This window comes from Paracoccidioides brasiliensis (genome assembly GCF_000150735.1).
Source record: "Paracoccidioides brasiliensis Pb18 unplaced genomic scaffold supercont2.5, whole genome shotgun sequence".
Lineage (NCBI taxonomy): Eukaryota > Fungi > Ascomycota > Eurotiomycetes > Onygenales > Ajellomycetaceae > Paracoccidioides > Paracoccidioides brasiliensis.
Genome location: NW_011371362.1, coordinates 472,619 through 496,437, shown reverse-complemented (window position 1 = coordinate 496,437; position 23,819 = coordinate 472,619). Strand labels below are relative to the sequence as shown.

The following is a 23,819-nucleotide window of genomic DNA, read 5'->3' as shown; positions in this document are numbered from 1 at the left end:
TCTATGTCTTTGCCCAATGGGACTGGATAACTCCTCTCCAGACAGTATGCTTCACAGGGTTTTCTTCGACACCATAACTGGTGAGTGTTATATCACCAATTCTCAGAGCGCCAGGTTCTTTATCAATTCTGTTTGTACCCAGGACAACACAGTCACCTGAGTGTCAAAACTAATGAGAAAACAGAAGGGTCTGTCTGATGTTCAATCTGCATTGCGCATGTACATTTCACTAGATGTTCTCAACAGCCCTGCTCCAGATCTCCGATGATATTTCCAGGCGCCTGAAATGAAAGGTATATTTGGAGGAGATTTTTTACGCCAAATCATTTTTGTGGTGGTCGAGCCGCCAATATTTTGAGTGCATCACTGATGCTTTTAAACGTGGACGTCTGCGAGAGAAGACCACTCAGACTTTGCCTTGCTGCTTTTTGCAGCTGCAGTCATACTTAATTGCGAAATCAACAGCCCAGAACAGGACGCTCGGCTTCTAGATAACCGAATTAAGCACATCGTGGAAGCTATCACTTCTGCAAACCCAGCTGTGGACTCTTGGAGATTCTTCAAGAGTGCAATATTATCCTGACAATCATAAGGGACCGGCAAAACAACACTAGCCCGAAAAATGGGTAAGATGTTTTACAACGTGGGAATGTTGACGACTAGCGAAGTAATTAATGCTCAGCGACGGACTTAATCGGACAACACGTTGGTCAAACCGGTCCTAAAAAACAACCATTACTTGAAAGGGCCTTGGGAAAAGTTTTATTGAAGAGGCGTATAGATCTTCTCAGGGTGATTTCGCGATTGAAGCTATCAATGAGTTGTTGACAGCCTGGACAAGCCAAAATTGGCCGGCTGTATGGGTTGCCATTCTTGCAGGCTATGAAACTGATATGAACTAACTATTCAGTATTAACTTATGGTTTGTTACACCGATTTGTGAAGAATTGTTTTTACCTATGCTGCCGAAGAAATTGCTGTCGTTGCTGCGACGAAAGCTGGAAGCCGTGGGAATTGCAGTCCGACCAGAAGAAGGCCCTGACGCATATATCCCGCTGATCTGCGTTCTCAAGATCTCGGTGCGCTTCCATCCTGGGTAGATGGTCGTGATATAGAAACAATATCAAAGCCTGTTAGTAGCTCAGCGATCAAAAGTGCCGAAGCTAACGAAAGCCACCATAGTTTCCCATAAACATCTTGTTGACGCGCTGAGAAAGTAGAAGCAAAACAAAAAGGAACAATGCGCGACACTAAATGATTTCATTAAGCCTTATTCTGGGACGTGAGGATATCGTCATTCCGGAGACCTGGCTCCCTCCTGAAATCCGGATTTCAGCTGCGCAAATCAAGAATGACAAAAAAAACAAAATGCCAGCTTTCCTAAACAGCTACCCACCAGATCCCAAACCCATCTGCTGGTGGTGGGGTGCGTGACGCTGTGGTATCTGGCGAGACCTGGAGGCACACTCACCCTGATAAAATAAATCTTACGGACTTGATCGGTAATGGATGGTAGAAGCAATTTTCCTTTCAAAGCAGAGTTACAGTCCAAAAATGATGAGAAAAGGCGGCTGAACGCCCAAGAGAAAAGTGTCGAGGAAATGATGCAGAAAGCCAGGCAAGATCCGAAAGATATGAGCTGGTTGAAGCAGCCTACATGAGAAAGCCCGGCTAAAAGCTATCCTGGAACATCTGCAGCCAACGAGGCGTTGGACACAAACTGAACACTTAAAGCAAGAAGAGATTGAAGTTCAGCACAAACCGCGGACGATGGATGTCTGCCCTGCCTGGATTAAACAAGCTCATGGATATCGCTGTTCCCGCAGTGCACATTTTGTCGACAACGTTGAGATGGGAATTTCGTCTGGACAGGACGAAACTAAACGGATTGCTCCTTGACTTTCCAGTTAGATAATCTCTGCTAATTTCCAGGCTACATAGTTATATGCTAAATTTAATAGGAGGTTATGAGTGAGTCTTGTTTTTCTCCATAGCACACACACACACACACACACACACACACACACACACACACAGAGCACAGGGAGGCCACAGAAATGCTGCTTACTGTGATTGAGAGTGAACCCATTTGCAACCCCGAAAGGAGGGTCGGGCTGAAGTTGGTTGTTTGTTCGGACAACTAATTAACTAACTAGAGTAACTAACTAACTAGTTAACTAATTAAATAACAGCCGAGCTCAACCCAGGGAGGTTGGAAGCCAATCACCAACGAGGTCTCTCGTCCTCGTCCCATTTCTCCACGGATGGTTACCCACCGTCTGCTGTCTTGCCCTTTTCGCTGTCCCACCCTCCTGGATAATATCAAGCATATGGAGGGTCTGGATGTTCACCTGGCGGATAGCCAACTAGTTATACCACAAGACCTTGTCAAGGAATCAATGTGTTTTCCTTTTCCCCCCCTCTCCCTGTTCTACGGCCTATTGCTCGTCTTCCACTGAACGGTCTGGAGGTACCAGTACAATTTTCCGGCATGCTGTCGAATTGTTTTCAAATATTCCGTTACACTACTTAAAATCCTTCCTGTTGATCAGGGTTGCGTTGCATTTCTCGCGGTGTGCATGTGGAATGAGAACTACCTGCCCTCTTCATCTTGTTGATGCAGCAAATATCTCCGGTAACCCATGACGGAAGGGTATTTCTCGAGCATTCACAATGGACAATAGACTCCCCTCTCTAGGCCCAGATAGAAATGTTGAATACGGCATTTGGTTCCATTCAAGATAGATCATTCGTCTTGAACATCCGTTCCTTCCCTTGATTTTGTCCTCCGGCCCTAATGGTGACTATATATAGATTCAACGTATATATCGTATTTCACGAAGTTGTCAACAGTCGTCCAACTTCTATTCCCGACGATCCCTTTTACAGAACTCTACTCTGCCATCAACGTCCCCTCACCAGCTATGGCCACGCTTTTCGGGATAATATCCATGGCAAGAATTTTGCTGACTATTTTAAACTCGGGCCTGGTACTTACAAACCCGCTTCCACGCCCTCCCCCAGCCCTAGTTCCGCGATTCACATCACCCTGTCCCGCTGTAAGAATAATATCCGCGCGTGGAACCTCTGAAGATCCCGGCGAGGGCCGTCTAGCTACTGTTGCCAGTGATATCGCCAAGGGACACGAAAACAGCGAACGCGTCCCGCTTGATTACCCTGCGGAACTTTTTCCGTACTCCCTGTCGCTGCACCAGGGGATCAGGGCACTCAAGTCCCTCCTAAACACGACTGTGTCGGAGTGTCCGGATTCGAAAATTGTGGTTATGGGGTATTCGCAAGGGGCACATGTTATAGGCAATACTCTGTGTGGCGGAACCATTACGAAAGCGATTGATACGGTGATTGGAGATAAAGGTATGCAATATGTGTTATTCCTGTTGGCTCCATTTGTAGAAAAGATGTTTGTTGTGCTTGGAAGTGCAGAGATGAGAAAGACGGATAAAAAGAAGAAAGGAGAAAGGACTCGTTAAAGGAGTATCATGTCTGTTAGTTACTGCCATTATCTTCATGGCTGATCCACGCCATGTACCGGGGAAACCGTACGATGTCGGTACCGCAACCCGGGGTGGCGTAAGTTGCAATTCTCTTCATGGTTTAATCTCTCTCATATTGGATTGGATACAATGAATCTTACGCCACCATCCAATAGCCACACTAATTTCATAAAAATGATTGGCAGCTTTTCGCACGCCCAGACTCTGAGAGCTGCGATTACTTCGCACCCCGCCTGCGAGCCTACTGCGACTCAGACGACCTGGTCTGTGATAGGGGCTTTGACCGTGAGGTACATCGGGCTGTTGTGGGGAAGTATCAGGCAGATGCTGTTGCATTTGTGAACGGGTTGCTTAATTGAATATACCCCGTCTTATTGCTGGTAGCGGTTCGTTAGAAGTTAGCGATTTGAAAGGCTTAATTAATATACTTTATAACTTATACGGTTCTGAGAACTTTAACCATGATATTTTACTTGGATTACATAATATATACTGTCTGCAGGTTTTTATGAAACAAATGGTCTATAATTCTATATTCTATAATGCCGGCAAATAAAGCAAGAAGAAAGGGAATAAGAAATCAAACTATCGGTAGTGTTGATACATGAAAATAGTTGGCAAGGAGAACGATATTTTCAGGGGAACAGAGGAAAAAAGCTGTCGGATTCCCTTTAATTTGATCCGTTTTAGACAGGGTGGTTGGATCGAGTGGATAATCCGGTCCTGGCATCAATATTGCTAATGAGGTGATAAGTTACTTCCGAATTCATCTCAGTCAGTCTGAAGCCCAAACTCCCCCCCAAAAAAATGTAGCTATTCCCCAAGACTCCAACCTCGAAATTAAGTTTCCGCTACCGTATTCTCGACTCATGCTCGATCCCGGCAGTATCTGGAGGAACGCTCGCCGCAAATCGATAATAGTCGCTACGATCATCTGGTATCGTAAGCGGTGTCGAGTATCCGCTGGATTTGCGTGACGTGCCTGCAAGACTTGATACCTCTAAGATCTGTGGTGGATGCTCATTTTTGTTAGCCAGGGCCTTGGCCATTAACCCGCGATTGCATTATTTTGGGTATGGAACGGAACGGAACTTGCCATTTGGTTATGGGAGCCTGTTGTTTGGCATAGGCCTGGAGACACGCTGCGGCTGAGATTACGATGCTGCAGCTCCATGAGGATAGATTCGAAGTGCGGAGATGGAAGTGGAGGTGGGGTTTGGAGAGGGACGGGACGGCGGTCGATCAAGCTGGGACAATACTCGGATAGAGCTTGACGATATTTGGGTAGAGGAGATTGCAATTTATTGGAGAAAATCGAGTGATATTCGTTATGCGACTGAAGTTGAGGAGATCCGGTTGACAAGGAATGATGATGATGGAAGGGTCCTGAATCGTACTGAGGAGGGGTTGAACGCCAATCAAGTGACACGGGTTGACGAAAGTGGTGGAGATGAGGGGATGAAATATGGATGTATGAAATATGCCGCAATTGGGGAGGTATGGGCTGCTGGTATGGGTTTGGATGAAGTTGAGGTGGAACAGTATTTAATTCGGGGCCAATTGGTTGATAGCTCTGATATTGAACGGTGGCAGGAGTATACCTATTAATGGGAGAATGGTGATTGGCCATGGAAGTTTCAGACTGGTCCACGACAGGTTGGCGGTGGTGGTGATGGGTTACCTGGGCCTCCAGTTCAGCCAAAGATGACTGTTCCATCATAGAGAGCTGAGGGGCGGACGCAGATGTGCTGGGCTCTTTCGGCCTAGAATTCGGGCCTTTATATATCTCCCATATCTAATACCAGGCGAATTAGTTCCAGTTGACTATTTCTCGTTCTTCTAACCGAGTTAAAAAAATTAAAAAAAAAATAAAAAAAACCGTTTAGTACTTACAAGCTGACTACGTTTGTTAGATTGACAATTTGGTACGGAGGTGACCTGTCGAACATACCCACGCTTCTGTAGAGCTCGCCGCAGACAATCCTGCTTGACATCAAGGTCCAGAGCCTCAATTATCTTCTTATAGGAGAGGCTCTGGTTTTCCTTGGAGGCTGTTAGAAAGTTTTCAATGTCATCGACCTGCTTCGTGGACAGCTTGCTATTCCGGCCGGGTCGCTTTTTCGGATCGCATGTATTAGATTCACAAGTATATTGAACAGCACGGTGAGAGACATGGAGATACTCTGCTATAGCTCGGTATGTATAGCCCAACCGCCGCATGACGAGGATATCTTTTCGCTCCTCGCGATTGAGGCGACGTCTGTGGATCTGAGACTGAGCCTGGGGAGCGGGATTGGAGGAGGCATTAGGGGATTCCAAACTACTAGCTGTGGGCGAGGCGAAATCCATTGCGGAACGAATTGAAGCTGGAGATAAAAGGCAGATAGATGGATGCCGAAACGTGTTGATTATGAACTTGTAGCATGAGGCAGCCAGGAGAACTCCTGGAACTGCGGGTGCGGCCTTGAGGCAGCGCTCTCATCCATGGCAGCTGTAATGCCAAAATAAACACCCGATAAAAAAGGAGATCATCGAATAGCTCCCATCCGCCTAAGGGAAATTTCCTTCATCACGTGGAGCTGGTTAGATCTTTTACTTTAGGCGGCATCTTAGGCGCTTTTCTCACGGCGCTTAGGACGGACATCCAACCGTTAGGGAAGAAAAGGCGAAGCCTTGACTTCGCATCCGCAGCGTTGGGACCGGTCCTGGGAGTTTGGCCATGGAGCGGGCTTCCCGCATCCGAGAGACATCTGTGCATGAAGTTGATCGAGAGAACACCCGGATCGGATAGGGCTTTATCTATACACGAGGTCGGCCGCCAACGTGTCCCCAGGGCCAGATTTGTCTTACACCACCGCTGATTTTTTTCGTGCTCGGAATCCTTAAGGAAGCGCGTTGAATCCACGAATGAGCTTGTTTCTTCTGTAAGCTACAGGTGTTGTCGGATTGTTCGTCCTTTGGGAGTGACAAATTTTCCTTTTTGAATTCGGTAGAGATTCTCATCTTAGGTTAAGGACTCGGGTAACATCCAACCTAACTTCTTGCATACACAGATCCAAGGATGCGATCGCCCCCAAAGTCATGAGGGCATGTTTTAATATGATAGCAGCAAGTTCATCGTTCACTATTTATTAAAACCTTGGAACATCCAGCAGAAATAAACATTGACTGCTACACCTAAACATGCATAGATCCAGTCCAGCTACTGTGTTCAACCTTCGGTGGTTATCATTTGCTATATCGTGGCCATTTGGTAGCCATTGGTCCGGCAGGAAATTAGTCCATTGGGGAGCCAAGTTTTCTGGGCTTCTACGCAGCTTTCCATGGATGTCAGGCTGCATGGAGTTTCCTCCATATAGCCTGTTTGTCATATTCTGCATCTTGCATCGCTCAGCTGTCTATGTGTTTCTGCTGTTAAATTTTCGCTTCATTTACCTGTGGAAAGCTGCGCCAAGTGATTTGAATTGCAATTATATTGCACTCCCATTTCCTGGGGTTGGATTGATGGCTTGCCGTACAACACAGCCATTTAATAAAATAAAGGAATTATATCGACACCCTCACGTCAGATCATACAATGAACTCTCAATGATATATGACATTACCTGTGCGAGAAATGTCCACCTGTTGTCCTGTGGTCGGCAGTGCTAGTTTTTTTTTTTTTTTTTTTAACTTTGGGTTAAAACTTTAAACATTTTGTTCCCTAAATTGAAATTTGCTTGCTGATACAAGATAACTTTACAAGAAACACTATTTCTTTGCAGTGACAGATGCATTTTTTATTACAAGGAAACCTGCTGAGTAAGAGGCGAATTGGTCCCTTATTTTAGAGCGGGTTTTGTCGGTTCTGTCCAGAGTTATCACCGCCTCCGGATCCACCCAGTTTTCAAATATACATGGATGGGGCTTTGTTCACAAAATAGACTTATTGTCTCGCTTTCAATCGCCATTGCGCAATGCTGTTAGCCGATTTTTGTTCCTTGGTTCTTGAGTTTTCTTTTTGCATTTTTAATAATAGTTCGGGAGTATCTCATTGGGTAAAAGATCTGTTCAACGATTCGCTTTCCGGATAAACCAGGGGAGGACTCAAGGAAAGAAAAGAAAAAGACTTTTCGTGGGGAACTGTTCAAAATTCCCTTATAACTCAACGAACAGTCGCTGGCTTTCTGGGTCTCCAGTTGCTCGCACAATCAACCCTCAATATCTTCATAGGGCAGCCTTCTAGGTCGAGCGGCCCTAAAACGGCTGTATGCTGGCTCAGCCGGGATGAAGGAACAAGCTGGCCGTATATCGCTGGCCCAAGATGAAAAGGGTACGAAAAGCGTAAGGGATATGACCTCCTGGTCAAGTCAACAACATGAGTCTGAAGAGCTGGAGGAGATCCATGCATCTTCCCAGTTGACCCAACTGAAGAGGAAGCTTAAGAGTAGGCACCTTCAGATGATTGCGATTGGTATGCCACTTTTACTCGGCTTCTGAACTCCCAACTAGAGCATTGCCACTGATGCTGTCATTCTAGGTGGAACCATTGGCACAGGTCTATTCATCGGAAGTGGTGCTGCAATTTCAAAAGCTGGTCCTGCTGGCGCTCTGATCGCATATGCCTTCGTTGGCTTTATCGTCTTCTCCGTCATAGTTTCGCTTGGGGAAATGGCTACATACATTCCCATACCTGGCTCCTTTACCTCTTACGCTACCCGTTTCATTGACCCTAGCCTTGGTTTTGCTATGGGCTGGATATACTGGTTTTCATGGGCCGTCACTTTTGCACTCGAACTGACGGCGACGGGTCTCATCATTCACTATTGGAATGATACTGTCCCCATCGGAGTTTTCATAGCAGGGTTTTGGATTTTTATTACCGCCATCAACATGCTGCCTGTCAGTTTCTACGGTGAGATCGAGTTTTGGTTTTCCAGCATCAAGGTCATCACGGTCATTGGTTTCATGATATTTGGGATCTGCATCAATGCGGGTGCAGGTCAGCAAGGCTACATTGGCTTTAAATATTGGCACAACCCGGGGGCGTTTGCTCCATATCTCCTCGAAGTCATTGGCAACGACAGAGTCACAACAGCAAAATTTATCGGTTTCTGGGCAACTCTTATCCAAGCCGGCTTTTCATACCAAGGAACCGAATTGGTCGGCATCGCAGCTGGCGAGACCGAAAACCCACGCAAAGTCGTGCCAGCAGCAATAAAGAAAACCTTTTACCGCATTCTATTCCTCTTCGTTCTTACCATATTCTTCATCGGTATTCTAATTCCATACACGAACCAAGATCTCCTCTCAAATGCCTCCAACGCCTCAGCTTCTCCATTCGTCATCGCTGCCAGACTTGCCGGGGTCAAAACACTCCCAGGCCTCATCAACGGCATCCTTCTCACTGTCGTCCTCTCCGCTGCCAACTCAAACGTTTACTCCGGTAGTAGAATACTTGTGTGTCTAGGCCAGGACGGTTGCGCACCCAGATTATTCACTAGGGCCACCCGGAGAGGCGTCCCAATCTTCAGCGTGCTTTTCACTGCCGCTTTTGGCCTGCTCAGCTTCCTCAACCTGTCCAACAGTGGTTCCATAGTCTTCGAATGGTTCATGAACATCAGCAGCATCGCCGGCTTTATTTCATGGACATGCATTAACGGTTGCCACCTCAGCTTCATGCGCGCTCTTCGCGTCCGGAATATTTCCCGCCATACACTTCCCTACAAGGCACCTTGGCAACCTTACCTTGCCTATTTTGGCCTCTTTTGTAACGCCTTTATTATCACCACGCAGGGTTTCACTTCCTTCATACCGTGGGACACATCGCGTTTCTTCGTTTCGTACGTTAGTTTGATTCTCTTTGTTGTCTTGTACACGGCACACAAAATCGTGTTCCGGACGGCCTTCGTCAAGCCGTGTGAAGCGGATTTAGATACTGGTCGGGTAGAACTTGATGCGGAGACGTGGGAAACAGCTAAAGTTCCCACAACCTTTTTGGGACGAGTTCGTCATCGGATGCACGCAATGTTTTGTTGATTAGGGTATGCCAGATGTATTTTTGTATTCTTATCATCACCGCCCTACTATTGTTTTACCAACGTCGATCGGTAAGTACCGGTTGATTGGGTTCTATACCACCATGTAGCATTGAGTGTCCTGTGCGGACCGTATGACATATGATACGGAGACACTTGGTTAATTGCCCTGTGTTAGCTGGTTGTGCATAGGTGAATATGTTTATACCAGTGTACACGTAACCAGTTTACAGATTTATGCATAGAAATATAGAACTTTGTATAAATACATAGTCGATACCACGGGACATGCTTCCCAAGCACCATGCTCAAGTCATTCCCAAAAGCCATCATGATGCAGTCATGCGTTTCATGACAAGTTGTTTTGAATGGAACCAAAACCCAAGAAGGTCATAAACCAAAAAGAGCAGTATGGAAACAAGTATTCGCAAATGAAGCAAATCAATGAAAATGAAACAGATACGTAAATTATTAAACAAATATATGCTAGCAGCTGGACGGACAGACTGTACTGCTCACCAGCAGCAGCCCAGACTACCAAAGTCTGATCACGAAAAGAAGACATTCTCGTAAACCCACCATTTAACATACCGCTGTCTCGCACGGAAGGTTGGCAACATGAATTGTGTTAAGTTCATTTGGTCCAAAATTTCGTAGTATAATGTGCAAAAGCGCCCGCCGTTGAAGAGCTGTGAGTGTCAATGAATATACCCGGGATACAGATAGCCGGACTGCGCAAAGGCACATACCACCCTTGTTATTATTTTATACACTGCTGAGAAGAGGAGAAAAGATAAATACATTGACACATTACAGGAAAGTGATAGAGAGTAAATGAGAATTTTGACACGCTCATTTGTTTCAAAAAAAAATAGGAAGCGAGAGCAACACCACCATCATCCTGGATACAACACTGTACTCTTTCATTTTTGCTGATTCTGTTGCTCTTTAGCTCCTCAAACCAAGCAACAGACTGGTGCTCTTTCCACCCTCCTTCCCTTCCCCGCCACCAGGAAGATACGTCACATTAGGATTGCTGGCTAGCGTCTGAGCGATCTCACGACTGGCATCAATTCTACGGATCTGAATCAAGCCATCACCAGCTTTCGCAACAGCCTTGCTAATAATTTCCGCACTCTCAGCCTCTCCCTCCGCACGGATAACGTTAGCCTGTCGCTCCTGCTCAGCCTTTTCGACAATGAATCTTGCCCGTTCAGCATCCTGTTGGGCGATCTGCTTCTGTTCGACGGCGCGGGTGAATTCGCGGCCGAAAGTCATGTGGGTGATGGAGACATCTTCAAGGGCGATGTTGAATTCCATGGCACGGCGCATGAGGTCATTGCGGATTCTATTGGAGACGGCTTCACGTTGTGTGATGAGTTCTGCAGCATCGAATTGGGCGACGATGGATTTTAGAACTTCATTGCCGATGGAGGGGAGGACTCTTTCGTCATAGTCTTGGCCAAGGGACTGGGAGTTAATGGTTAGTCTCACGTATATATATCTACACATACGGTAGACTGGGTGAGCAAAAGATGAGGGAACGTACCTGATAGATCTTTGGCAGTTGCTGAACATCCGGTCGATGGAGGACTCTGAGAGTCAAGCTGACCATTTGCAGGTCCTTACTTCCGGTGGTCGTCGAGATGTTTCTGGGCTTTGTTCTCACATCGTAGATAATACTCTTCTGTAGCCAAGGGATGAGAAAGTGTGTTCCCTCATTGACGACTTTTTCCTGAACACCCGAGAGCCTGTCGAAGATGACAGCACGGGTTCCTCCCTTGACATCGTATATAGATGCCTGGACAAAAGATGCCCCGAGAGCGAGTGGCACGCCCCATTTGTAGACAGCCGCGAGAGCGTTCGCCATGTTTAAAAATCCGAGTATGGATGGGGGAATGCGATGTTCCTGGGGCGGCTGGTTTGAATTGGATTTATGAAGCTTTGGTCGAAGTTGGGAGACTTTTCCATAACGCTAGTCTGTATTAGGATTAGCGCTAGGCGATGTTAGAGACTCAACTCTTTTCCACTCAACTTTTGAGCGCAAAACGACAAACCCCAGGTTACTTCGCCATTATCAGCAACCGCACCGTCTCTGTCGAGTATATACTTGATTTCTACGAGTTTCCCTTTCCCTTATCTCTAGCATCATGGGTGGCACACACGCAGATCCCAAGCGTGGAATGTAAGTTATTTTTCCCTTTGTCCTATTCCCGAGTTCACCTGTCGGACTACAGATGCTTATAGACGCACCACACACCATATCACAAAGCATTGATGCTACAGAAGCTAACAATTGGCAGATACATCGGTGGGTTTGGAGGTTTCGGTACGTTTCAACCTCGATTCCTAGAGCGACAACCCGTACTCAACCAGACCGCGCCTCGTTCAACCTTGAACCTCGTTCCAACATGTTTATATGGCCGCGACTAATGGATTCACTCGCGGCTGTATAAACTACAACAGCATACCCCATGCTAACTGCTCTCCCTTCCCTTTAATGGGATCAAAATAGGCTGCCCGACCCCCCAGAAGATAGCGACCTACTCCCTGTCCCCTAACCGACAACGCCCTCTAGCGGGCGCTCTCTACAACGCCATATTCAACACGTGGAGAAGAACTCGCAACCAGGCTCTTTACGTTGTTCCCCCCTTTGTTGCAGCATATGCGATATTGAATTGGGCTGTCGAGAGGTTCGTAGACCTGCCAACCTCCGTTTCTCACTGCCGTTTGCGGATGTTCGTTTTTTATGGTGAGCGTGGGTCAAACGGTTATTGACATGCATATTCTGATAGGAACGAATACTTGAACTCCAAGCCTGGACGATTAGCTGAGGGCTCTTCGGAGGAGTAAAGGCGATACTTGTGGGATATGTGTGTATCTTAGGGAAGAGGAGTGGGAGGCGTTGTCAGCTGTCATTACGCTGTACAGTACATATAACATATTAGAAAGCAATCGACTACTCTGCAAAATACATTTCAATAAATGCCATCGATAATATATATATATATATATTTGATTTTTTATATTACCAATATCTTCTTAGCGGGGAAGCTGGGTAATATCAATGTCTGTTCCAAATCGCTTCGGGATCGTGCACTTCATCTACATTAGGGTATCATCATACGTAACAATCTGCCCTACTTTGCCGTCCGGTTCTACCGACATCAGGAGGCTACCTTACAAGTTAAATGGCCGATCACTCTATGGAATAGACAACCTGTGTATCAAAATTGTGCTATCCGTGGTATCCACCTATGCTCGGCATAACGAGAAAGGAGATAAAACACTCTCATTTGAACCATGCGATTCGAACTCAGAACCTTTTCTGATCGGATAGAGCTAGTCCATATTGGGCTTAGACCTATGAGCTCAAAAGTTTCCCTGACCACCAAAAATTCTAATATAACTCCAGAAACGTTGAAATCCAGTAGAGAGCAGTTGGAAAATCCTTGCAAATTTGTAAAATTATTGCCCAATTCTCCCTTTTTTTCCGCCGGCCATTTTTACTTAATTGTTCTAAACCTTTTTTCCCCGTCTGTCGTTTTATCACTCTACCTGCCCGTCCCTTTCCAAGCCTCCCGACACAATGGCAAAAGAGAAGTCCGAAATAGAGAGAAAGAAGAAGGACAAAAAGCGGTCCGAGAGTGATGGCGTGCACAAAAAGTCCAAGAAAGACAAGAAGAAGGACACGAGCTTGCTTGCTGAGGCTGCTGAGAAGGATTTGACCAAGAAGGTCCTAGACCAGCTCGAGCAGCCAGCGGTTGTTGCTGCTGAGATCACTTCGAAGAAATCGGCCGCGGACCGACCCATTGGTGCCCTTGTGCCGTTCGCAAACCCGCTGGCGGAGGATAAGGTTGCGAAGAAGGTGCTCAAGAGCGTTAAGAAGGGTATGTCGGGTTCTCTCCTGAACATGTTTCCGGCGTCGTTGTCATTTCAACTTGCGACAAATATTTTTCCGTCCTCTTATCTGGATGGACAAAGATTACCTTTCCACACAATTAATTTACTAACAACAGCCCCTGGAAATATTTAGCCGCCGTGAACAAGTCACTCAAACGAGGCGTGAAAGAGGTCGTCAAGGCGCTGCGGAAATCACCTGTGCCACCTCCCAACGCCGTTATCGACAGTCCAAGCGCCGTCGTTGTGCTCGCAGCCGATATCTCCCCAATGGATGTCATATCACATATCCCCGTTCTTTGTGAAGACCACGGAATTCCCTACGTCTATGTCACGTCAAGAGCTGAGCTGGGGAGCGCCGGGGCCACCAAGCGACCGACCAGTGTGGTCATGGTGCTGCCACGGTCGAGTGGGAAGAATAAGAAAGACAACGATAAGCATGCCGATGATAAGGAGGATAAGGAGTATTATGCGGAGCTTGTCAAGGTTGTGCAGAAAGAGGCAAAAAGGGTAAAAATATAAGAACTCAATTTTGTTGCTGGTTTGTCCTTTTAATTTTACATTTTGCGCATTTTCTCCGTGTTTTTCCCCCTTTGCGTCCTTCCGCCTTCATTTCCTTCCCTTGGTTTGTATACCTTTTCTCGTCTTTCTTCTATTTTAACTGTGTTATCTTCTGGATGGGTGTTTCTCTTTTCCTTGTTTTTATTCTGTCTAATTACCCGTTCGTGAAAGTAAGATTTTCTTATACTGGTTAGTATCATGTCATGAACAGCTAGACATGTGACACGAGGTGCCGGGCATTCGGTCCTGTTTTTTTTTTTCCTTTTCCTTTTCTTTTACTCAAGGTTTTGCATATCCTCTTGTGCAACCCTTCATAAATCGGTGTATAAAAAGGACGACGGAATTATATATTTTTTTCGGCCTTGAGCATTTGTTACTGTCCGTCGGCTTCACGTGATCTAGATTTGCCCGTACAGAGCATACGTCGCCTCCGCAAGATGGGAGGAGGCAAAAGAAGGTATGCCCGTGCGCAATATTCGTCGTCAGAATACGAGTGAGTGGTATCCCACTTCATTAGATCGCATATATTTCCAATACGGAGAACGCAGAAATGCAGTTGCGCCTCGTTTTGCCATCTTTCGTCCTTGTAGACACATGCTTCGTGTGCTGATACAATATATGGGCATTGCTCTCAAACGGAATCTTTCCTCGCAATCGCTTTTTTGCCCCCATTTTTGTTCTGGCTTCTGGATGAATCGGGGACTATTGATAAGGCAACCTATATTTAGCTAGCTACTTACGGAGATAGTGTTTATATAGGCTTCTGATTAAGGTAGCGGTCCGGGGATGTATCGGGGATCATTGACAAAGACAACCTATATTTAGCTAGCTACCTACGGAGATAGTGTTTGTGTATATAAAGAAACCAAGCATGCCTTACCTCGGTAGGTTCCTTGTATAGTTCGTTAAATTTTTCCCAGTTGAGAAGCTCAAACTCGAGAGGCGGCAGCGGTGATGTCATGTTTACGAAAATCATCCAACCTCACAACACCGCGAGACTCGGTGCTACCAGCCATTCCCACCACGAACGATTTGCATGTTAGAAGTGCTAAGTGAGACGGAATCACAGGGTATATTTTTGAGAAGGAGAAAATATCGTATATACAAATATGGTTAAGAAATCCCACTCAATTTAATGTGGTTACAGAAGGATTAAGTCGCCAATAAAGCACCGCATACATACCCTTGGTCGTCTCTCTGGAATCCATTTACCGTGCTGTTGCATCCTTCGGCAGAGTCCCTTTATCTCCTCCATTTCTCCCATATCTACGTTTCACTAGGGTGGTCTCCAGACACCGTGCCTGAACCGCGACCGGTTGTTTGCATGTTTGCAGACCTCAAGTCAGAAGCCGCTGGTGGTTGTTCTGGTAGAGGAAGATTGGCTTTCCGCTGGTCGATTTCTGCAGCTTTGTCAGTTCGGGAGTCGATGATGGACTGGTCAAAGCGGGTTAGTTTATGGGCAAATAAAATGCAAAAGAGAATAAAATATAGATACCTTCATCGCAGACACGTTTGAATCCTTTGGAATGGTCCCTCCATGCCGACCAGCGGTTTGTGATTCCGCTTGGCGGGTGTCTTCTTTCGTGGTGTGGAATGTTTCGTCGGTGCTCGGACATGATGAGTGTCGTCGGGTAATTATAAGGATGTCTTGTTTGGAGGAATTATGTGGAAGCAAAGTAGAGAAACAATTGGAGTACTGGCTCAATCGATTTCAGTTGACCAAGTATGCTATTTCTGAGATAACGCACGGTATCTGTTAACCAAAGAGAGAGAGAGCATTTATATGCTACTCCTGGCTCCCATTATGCTGGGTTCAGAGCAAATGACATCAGTGCTACCCGGTTTCTTCACTTGCTCACAAACTGCTGCAAGATTCGAATGAAACATTAACATGGCCGTTTAGATGATTGCAAGGTGGTGGCCACATGGTAAAACTAGTAAAACTTGACTTGAGCTCCACTTGCGCGCATCTTGATCAAACGATTGTTTCATCAAAGGGGGAGAGAGCTGGACATAATCTGTTGTTGCTCAAATGTCCATGAGCTGTAAACTCATGTAACCACTGTGATGATTGAACCTGAATCATGCGTGAACGTGATGGTTTGAATATCAAGCACTTTTGCAGCAGCAACACTCTTCAGGGCAGGTCAAACTGAGATGGACTTTTGAGAGGTCTAAATCACATTCCATGCATGGCTTATATTCGTTCGTTTCATATAGCCAAATGACGGACCGCGGAAATCAACCCAACCCAGGAGTGGTTCGACGCGATGATTATTTGGTCTTCCCTTTTGTGTGTGAAAATGATGTTGGGATGATGTAACCACAAAACTGTAAATTACGGTTCGCGCCGCTAATTTTTCAGCCGAAGCCGAAATTTATGTATGGACTCAATATCAAAAATACACGAAAGCTGAAAAGCTCTGCGTTACTCCTGCGCAAAAATTTCCCACAGCTCGACCAAAATAAATATTTTACCTGGGATGCTCGTGCTGTCTTTTTGAACACTCATTTGCCTTGTCAAAACGATTTATCCTATGCCTGGCGATCCATTAATCGGGCTGGTAGGGAAACCCTCGTCCGGAAAGTCAACTACTCTGAATAGGTGAATATGGATGATACAACTTATATCAAACCAGCAATGGAATATGTTTAGAATCAACCTATCTGACACAGCAATCACAACAGTTTGACTGATGCTTCTTCTAAAGTTGGTATGTTCACAATATTGCCTGTTTTCTACAAACCAATGCTTAATGAAACATTTCTGTAGGAAATTTCCCGTACGTCCTCGACCCAATACCCTCAACCCCTCTCTTTTCGAGCACCCCTTTTTGATACCCGGTCCTCTACGCTTTAATCTTTCATAACTGAAATACAAGGATAGATTCACAACTATTGACCCCCAGCGCGCCATCGGTTACCTCCAAGTAGACTGCGCCTGCAAACGCTATAATCTCTCGGATATATGCAAACCGAATTACGGTGGTTGCCATGAGGGTCGCCGATCTGTCCCGATTGAACTGCTCGATGTTGCCGGACTTGTCCCAGGAGCCCATGAAGGCAAAGGCCTCGGGAATAAATTTTTGGATGACTTGCGCCATGCAGATGCGTTGATACATGTGGTAGATGTTAGTGGGACAACGGATGCAGAAGGTTGGTTAAATCAATCCACAAACATTGCGCAATGTGCGCAAATGCAATAATATCATCAAAATGTGTGGATTTGGATGGACTGAAGTGAAAGGGTTCCGACGTCAGGGAAGGCAACCAGAGGGTACGACCCATCACAGGATATTGTGTGGTTGAAATCAGAGATAGTCAACTGGATTCTCGGGAATCTGATGGAAAAATGGTACCGCTAATTCTTCCCGTGGATTTTTGGAAGCAGGAACTTACAGGTTGGCAGGGGCTCCATTAAGCGACGGCATACTGCAACAAGTACGGCATTCCCCGTCTGGCACTCGAAATATCTACCTCTGACAGAGAATTAGAGGCAACGGCTGCCGAAACGCTTCAAAACCAGTTCTCCGGTTACGGAAGCACGTCGAAGCTTGTCATGCGGTTTCTTGATCAATTAGACATAAAAGAGCCGCTTCAAGAGTGGTCGAACGAAACGGTAGAGCGGGTTGTCGTCGCTTTTATAGACGAAAAATTCCCTACTGTTCTCGCACTAAATAAAATCGATCATCCAGATGCCGACAAGGTAAATGAGGGTAGATCTTACAAAACCTTCTGACGCTCTGGCTGACTTTGGAAACTCGCAGAATATAAATAAAATTGCCAAAATGCATGATCCACAGTCAATCGTGCTGTGCTCTGCCATATCAGAAGTCTTCCTCCGAAAACTAGTCAAGCAAGGCTATATCAAATACATCGAAGGGAGCGATTGCATAGATACAAGAGAGGATCTTATAGAGATGGGCGATCCCGATGGCGGTGGACTCAAAGAAATGGGCGATAAATTAAAGAAGTGTGCTAATAACCCTACCTTGCCCCTCTCGGTCTAATATTTTACCCCCTATGATACTGATTTTTTATAGTCGAGTGGACAATCTCAAGGATTTAGTCCTGTATCGGTTCGGCTCTACAGGCGTCGTCCAAGCTCTCTCGCGGGCTGCAGAGTTGCTTGGCTTGGTACCCGTTTTCCCAGTCCGCAATATTCATACATTTGCATCCGGAACGGGTATACGGAATGGGGTTTTCAAGGATTGCGTACTTGTCAACAAGTGAGACCCCACGACTGGAATGCCTGCAGATTCAGGAGAATATTATCAATTGCTAACCTTATGTAGGAATAGCACTGTTGGCGATGTAGCCCGGAAAGTAATGGGCGATATACCAATAGCTTATATCGAAGGGGCAGGAGGTACAAGAGTTTCAGAAGATGAAATAATTTCTGTTGGAAATTACGATGTGAGTAGTGTGCATGTTGAAGACTATCATTGCTTCTCATTCCCCATCTAATTTCATTTTCGAAATCTCTAGATTTTATCTTTTAAACCTGGCCGATGATATCCTTATGATAGCGTTAAACCGGGGTAATAATACTTCTGTTATTCCCCCCCCCCGCGGCTGGTCAACCCACAAAAAATAAATAAATACATAAATAAAAATAAAAAAGAGGCTCCAAAACGCCTCGCATGAGTAATGAATTGCTAGAGCAAGGGCTTCTCCGCAATTAGAATCCCAAAAGGCCCCCAGATCCCCACAGATGCTTGCATAGCGAATAACCTAGGTAGCATTCTTCTCAAGCACCTTCCTGTAATTGAGAATAATGTTAGCCGTATATTGTTAAAGAGAAAAATGGAAAGGATACAGAAATCCCAAGCCGAACAAAACTACCTTGCCCCTTTCATCCGTCATTCCAATAATTGGATCTGGAGCCTCAGGAAACTCCTTCTTCGTCTTCTTGGTTGAGTTTTCGTGATTTTGCTCCGTTATGGCCTGACTCTTGGATTTGTCGGATCCATTTTGAGCCTCCTCTTCTTTTTCCTTCAAACCGCTGGTTGAGCCCCTTGTCATAGGATTTGTCGTGTCGCCGCGTTTGCTCTGCTCCAAACTGTTAACTTTTCCTGTCGAGCCGGTCCATGCGTAACGTATTCCTGGACAGAGCAGCTTGGTCAGTAGCGGACGATGTGATAATCCTAACATAGGGAGAAAGTGTTTTTGTTTTAAACATAGCCATCATATCGTGATACTCTTTGTCGATAAGAAAAGGATGATAAGCAAATCTGATTCGGTTGAAGACAAAGCCCGCACTATGACGTCAGCAAGGATTGTCTCAGATTACCTGCCTAATTCGGCATTCCCTGGAACCTCATCGCTTGATATCGACTAACCGCATCGAACATCGCAAAGCATCAGAACGTCAATTTCATCACAATCCTAACTTGACCAATGACATGTATAAGGAAGTCCTGATAGCAACGTATCTGCAGTTCGTCTCCATAGCCATATATCAGCATGAGACGAGAAACACTTCCCATCGATGCTCTTGCTGCTTGGACCAGGCTCAACAACATTGAATTCCACGGTGTCGAAGTGAAACGGTTGGAAACGGGAGATGGGGTCGATAAAGGCTCTGCCGTCGTTTCGACCGAAACCATATCAACTCAGCAGATAAACGCGGAGGCACAAGCTCAGCCCAAGATTTTGATGACTGTTCCGCGTGATCTGATCCTCTCACTAGAATCAGTGGAAATTTACGCAAAGTCAGATAGACATTTGAAAGAGGTATTAGATGCCGTAGGTGATTATGCCAGGGTGAGTTTCTCACTTATTGGGGGTCTATCCTCGTGCTATCGACAGCGGATTATTTTTTCTTTGCCCTATGTCGCCCAGAGGAATGATTTGTAATTAGTATACAAGGCAGTTTCTGATATTTGCAGACAGCGCGAGGGGCTATATTGATATTCCTCCTTGTCCACATTTCATATTCAGACGCGGAACTGTCATCAAAGGAGCATATCAGAATGTCCAGCGCATGGACAGAATATGTAAAGTTTCTTCCAGAACCACTGCCACTTCCAACCTTTTATACCATCGAGGAGCGCGAACTTCTACATGGCACCTCGCTGGAACTGGCGCTTGATGCGAAAATTGCCTCTCTAGAGAAAGAATTTAATGATCTCCGTGAAGCTACCATGGATATCAAATGGTGCAACCGATATTGGTGGCATGAGGAGACTGGCCGGCTTACGTTTGAGGATTGGAAGTTGGTCGATGCTCTATATAGGTCGCGCTCGCTAGAGTTTCCTGGTATTGGTCACGTCATGGTGCCGTGTTTGGATATGACGAACCACGCCTCCAACGATCTGACCAACGCATTATACGAGGTTGACGGAGGGGGAAATGCCGTGTTACAATTACACTGGGGTCGGACTTTGGGGAAGGGGGACGAAGTAACCATCACGTATGCCGATCCCAGAGAAGTGATTACCTTATCCCCCCAGGTAGAAAAACCTAGAATTGGACTAACTTCGCCTACACGTGGGTCGATCACATAGGTATGGTGATGAAAAGGGCGCGGCGGAGATGATTTTCTCCTACGGATTCCTTGAAAATGGGCTCACGAAGGCGCGTCAGCTCTTCCTTGACCTCGACATCCCATGTGATGACCCGCTGCTACCACCAAAGAAGGCTGTCTGTGACGATGCCCCTGGATTCCTCCTATTTTCCACAGACTCAGGAGCCACGGATTGGGAGAGTCGGTTTGTTTGGTGGTGCTGTGTCAACGAAGAGGACGGCCTAGAGTTTCGCGTTCTACAATCTAACCAGGGCCAACGCGAGCTCAGGGTTTCTTGGAAAGGAACTGACATCGGCCCTTCTGAGCCTTTAGTTGAGCAGTTGAAGAAGGATCCCATGTGGGAGTTGTTTCAGCTACGAGCAGTTGTCATACTGCAGGACCGCATTACGAATCAACTTGCGCGTCTACGCACAAGCGATGAATATGTGCGGCGGTGGCTTGAGTATGTGGACGAAACGATCATTCGCCGTTCGGTTTGGGATACTGCAATTAAACTCCGGGAACTAGAGGGAGAGCTTCTCGAGGCTGGGCTTCATGACATAGAAATCAAGGTACCAAGTTCCTCACATTGCTTTGCCGTTCTGCCACCTCGTGTCTTGTCCCTACTTCCCTACCTAGGTAATCCACTACCTAGGTACCTAGGTACCTAGGTGTGGCACGTTGTATTATGTGCATTTGATCCTTTTGTCCTGACTAACAGACAAACTCGCCGGAAAACGGCGGCTTGGCATACCTTTGGACAGAAACTACAACTTTTGAATAGGGAACCCGTGAGGGTCTATTTAGAAACGCAAAACCCGGGTGCAGGCATTACGGAGGATTTTTCCTAATTCTTGTTTTTCTTTCATTGACTGCTTCTGATTCACGGAATATGGAATCAACCAAGAAATTTAGCAGAATACAAAAATATGAAAATAGTGGCCGATTTACGTGCCACTTAGCCTCGCATTGGCTTCCCAAAGTTTCAAGGGGATCCTGCTCGTCTGATTAACGTGATGGCAAATATATATCGGTATCGATACGAAATCACAAATGTTTGATATGTAAAGTTATAGAGTAAAGCTTTATTTAAAATTTAAATTCTGTTTGTTAAATTGTAATATATAACCTATAATATAGTAAACTGGTTTATTTTTAATACCAACTTTTTAAAAATATAGTTATATTTAAGAAATAAGAAATTATTAAAATGAAATATTTCTTAGTAGTTTTTACAAGCTTACTTTGTTAATAATTATATGAATACTATATATTTTAATAATAATAGCTCTAAAATAATAAAGATGACGACTCTTCATCTGGCTTCGGAATGGCAGGCATCTCATGATTCAATTTTCTCGCTGCACAAGCTCTCTCTTGATCTCAATTCCTGCTCTTCTCAGGTTCTCGATTCTGTCCGCGTACAAAATTCAACTTCATGAAATATAACTACCATTTCCCACCCCGATGAACCGTCCATTTCATGCAAACTTCAAGCCATGGGTCTGCCCTCACCACAAACCACTCTCATCGCATAAACCCCTCAATTCACGCCCTCCGGCAGCCAGCCGTTTTCCCTCTCCCTATATCCCGTCATGATACTCCCCACAGCAATCTGCCATTGTCCAAGCATCACCTACCTGCAAGACCAACCGGCTGAAGTTTGCGTACCTTTCGGCGCCAACATCCGGCCATGTAAGCTACCCCAATCTCAAGCACACGAGAGGTATCAATACCACCGCCGGATCTGTCACACACACCGGCATTAGCGGCTGTGATATAATATATGCTGTACATGATGTTGAAGCAAGTTTTGAAGGGGGCGCCAACAACTGCTACTGTTTCTAATCTAACGTCAATCATGCCAGCTCATGCCGTCTGACCCTCGCGCAAAGCACAATATTCGCGACTTCTCCATGAAACTCTGATTATGAACCGAAAGTTCAGTTCGAGAACCCCCATTTAAATGTATAATGCCATCTGCATGTCGCTACATGATATGCCACGCTTCAAGTGAGATAGTTTCATCGACAGAAGCGGTTTCTATTCTGTCAAATTGCACTAAATATTGAGTAGCACATGTGTCAGCCTTCTGGTGTGCTTCGGAGATGGCTTCTGCATCACACTCATCATGAAATCTAAGAGACCTGAAGGCCCGTATATCGGCACAATATACAGACATGGAAGGGAATGGCTGCATAGCATATACTGGGTTTGGTGGTGTAGCCTGAAAACCGCCAGTAGACAAGACAATGAAATACAGCCCTGTCACTTGACGGCATGTTGAGAGTTCTAGCTACATCTTGCTGAACCCGAAATAGAATCCTTTCATAAAGCGGCATTTGCGTGGACCTCCGTGATGTCCAACCAAAGGGATGTATGCATATCCAGTTCCAAGTAAATCCTTGTTTACAGGGCGGGAATCTTTCCCGTTTCAAGGTCTTGATTGAATGGCGAAGGACAACGGGACTTTCTCTCCACCCGACGGTTAGTGGTATGACTCTTTTTCATCCTCTCTTCCAAAGCTCCGTGCAGCAGGCTGTCCAATCAAAATACCAGTGCGAGAAGCTGCTTTCCTTAGCACCCCAGCGGCCTCGACGAGAAACACCCTAGAGCCGGGGCTTGAAGCGCCATCAGCAAGGGGACTTCACCTTCCAAAAATAATTTCCGCGCCGCACAAGCCAGGGGTCAAGGCGGCAGTCAAGACAATTTCAAATGCATATGTTTGAGCAAGCTCCATATGACATTGAACGTGCAGTTGTGCCGCTTGGCATCCATTAATGCAGTTATGGGAACGCCTCACACAAGCGTCTATAAACCATGCTATCCCAGCAGGTAAGGGGCTCCTGCATCAGTATCTTCTTTCTTACCTTTCTCCGCAAGCAATGTCTCCATTAGCTATTCAATCATGTCTTTTAATTGAATCCCTAAGAAAGCCCCCGCCAGCAGAATCATGAAAGCAGGACAAGAAAAATAACGCTGTCTTGCTACGCAAACCTCAGACTGGGCCAGGCCTGAGCCCGTCGCATACCAGCAAGGCCCAGAGTTCAAGCAAGCTGTCGAAGCCTCCAGAGACTTGGTCCCCCCGGAAACTAAAGACGTTTGTGAAAGATCTGGCATAGCTCTTTCTATCCAAACCTAACAACCGATAAAATATATAGGGAAACTCAACATACCAACAATAATCCGCGTGATCACTACACTGGCGTTTGCTTCGATGATTAGGGAGAAGAAAAGAGCGTGCATTTTCCGGTTAAGAGAGAATAGGTTGGCGGGAGGAAATCGCGTACGTTTGAGCATACAGGAGGAAACCTGTTG

General features: G+C 45.8%; 10 protein-coding genes across 10 annotated transcripts; 6 read left to right on the top strand and 4 right to left on the bottom strand.

Moving 5' to 3' along the window:
* Positions 1-2,924: 2,924 nt before the first annotated feature.
* On the top strand, positions 2,925-3,874 carry PADG_04617 (uncharacterized protein; the record flags this gene model as incomplete). Its single annotated transcript, XM_010762012.1, has 3 exons — positions 2,925-3,375; positions 3,512-3,591; positions 3,701-3,874. 3 exons carry the CDS (start codon positions 2,925-2,927, stop codon positions 3,872-3,874), a joined length of 705 nt encoding a protein of 234 aa, XP_010760314.1.
* Positions 3,875-4,366: 492 nt separating this feature from the next.
* Positions 4,367-5,864, bottom strand: PADG_04616 (uncharacterized protein; the record flags this gene model as incomplete). Its single annotated transcript, XM_010761770.1, has 3 exons — positions 4,367-4,522; positions 4,603-5,310; positions 5,409-5,864. 3 exons carry the CDS (start codon positions 5,862-5,864, stop codon positions 4,367-4,369), a joined length of 1,320 nt encoding a protein of 439 aa, XP_010760072.1.
* A 1,917-nt stretch (positions 5,865-7,781) lies between these two features.
* On the top strand, positions 7,782-9,533 carry PADG_04615 (uncharacterized protein; the record flags this gene model as incomplete). Its single annotated transcript, XM_010762011.1, has 2 exons — positions 7,782-7,968; positions 8,035-9,533. 2 exons carry the CDS (start codon positions 7,782-7,784, stop codon positions 9,531-9,533), a joined length of 1,686 nt encoding a protein of 561 aa, XP_010760313.1.
* Positions 9,534-10,480: 947 nt separating this feature from the next.
* PADG_04614 (prohibitin-1) lies at positions 10,481-11,402 on the bottom strand (the record flags this gene model as incomplete). The annotated part of the gene is made up of 2 exons (XM_010762010.1): positions 10,481-11,002; positions 11,082-11,402. The coding sequence occupies 2 exons, from the start codon at positions 11,400-11,402 to the stop codon at positions 10,481-10,483; spliced, it is 843 nt and encodes a 280-aa protein (XP_010760312.1).
* A 280-nt stretch (positions 11,403-11,682) lies between these two features.
* Positions 11,683-12,385, top strand: PADG_04613 (ubiquinol--cytochrome-c reductase subunit 8; the record flags this gene model as incomplete). The annotated part of the gene is made up of 4 exons (XM_010762009.1): positions 11,683-11,717; positions 11,836-11,861; positions 12,048-12,225; positions 12,328-12,385. 4 exons carry the CDS (start codon positions 11,683-11,685, stop codon positions 12,383-12,385), a joined length of 297 nt encoding a protein of 98 aa, XP_010760311.1.
* A 736-nt stretch (positions 12,386-13,121) lies between these two features.
* On the top strand, positions 13,122-13,954 carry PADG_04612 (uncharacterized protein; the record flags this gene model as incomplete). Its single annotated transcript, XM_010762008.1, has 2 exons — positions 13,122-13,422; positions 13,569-13,954. The coding sequence occupies 2 exons, from the start codon at positions 13,122-13,124 to the stop codon at positions 13,952-13,954; spliced, it is 687 nt and encodes a 228-aa protein (XP_010760310.1).
* A 1,305-nt stretch (positions 13,955-15,259) lies between these two features.
* On the bottom strand, positions 15,260-15,689 carry PADG_04611 (uncharacterized protein; the record flags this gene model as incomplete). Its single annotated transcript, XM_010761769.1, has 2 exons — positions 15,260-15,427; positions 15,489-15,689. Coding segments are annotated over 2 exons (369 nt in total), but the record flags the coding sequence as incomplete, so codon positions are not given.
* Positions 15,690-16,530: 841 nt separating this feature from the next.
* PADG_04610 (uncharacterized protein) lies at positions 16,531-18,460 on the top strand (the record flags this gene model as incomplete). The annotated part of the gene is made up of 9 exons (XM_010761768.1): positions 16,531-16,598; positions 16,682-16,762; positions 16,881-17,149; positions 17,255-17,348; positions 17,403-17,434; positions 17,488-17,699; positions 17,761-17,966; positions 18,037-18,222; positions 18,289-18,460. The coding sequence occupies 9 exons, from the start codon at positions 16,531-16,533 to the stop codon at positions 18,458-18,460; spliced, it is 1,320 nt and encodes a 439-aa protein (XP_010760070.1).
* Positions 18,461-18,727: 267 nt separating this feature from the next.
* Positions 18,728-19,147, bottom strand: PADG_11797 (uncharacterized protein; the record flags this gene model as incomplete). Its single annotated transcript, XM_010762218.1, has 2 exons — positions 18,728-18,755; positions 18,831-19,147. The coding sequence occupies 2 exons, from the start codon at positions 19,145-19,147 to the stop codon at positions 18,728-18,730; spliced, it is 345 nt and encodes a 114-aa protein (XP_010760520.1).
* A 312-nt stretch (positions 19,148-19,459) lies between these two features.
* On the top strand, positions 19,460-21,352 carry PADG_04609 (uncharacterized protein; the record flags this gene model as incomplete). Its single annotated transcript, XM_010762007.1, has 4 exons — positions 19,460-19,759; positions 19,885-20,408; positions 20,503-21,156; positions 21,223-21,352. 4 exons carry the CDS (start codon positions 19,460-19,462, stop codon positions 21,350-21,352), a joined length of 1,608 nt encoding a protein of 535 aa, XP_010760309.1.
* Between the last annotated feature and the right edge of the window lie 2,467 nt (positions 21,353-23,819).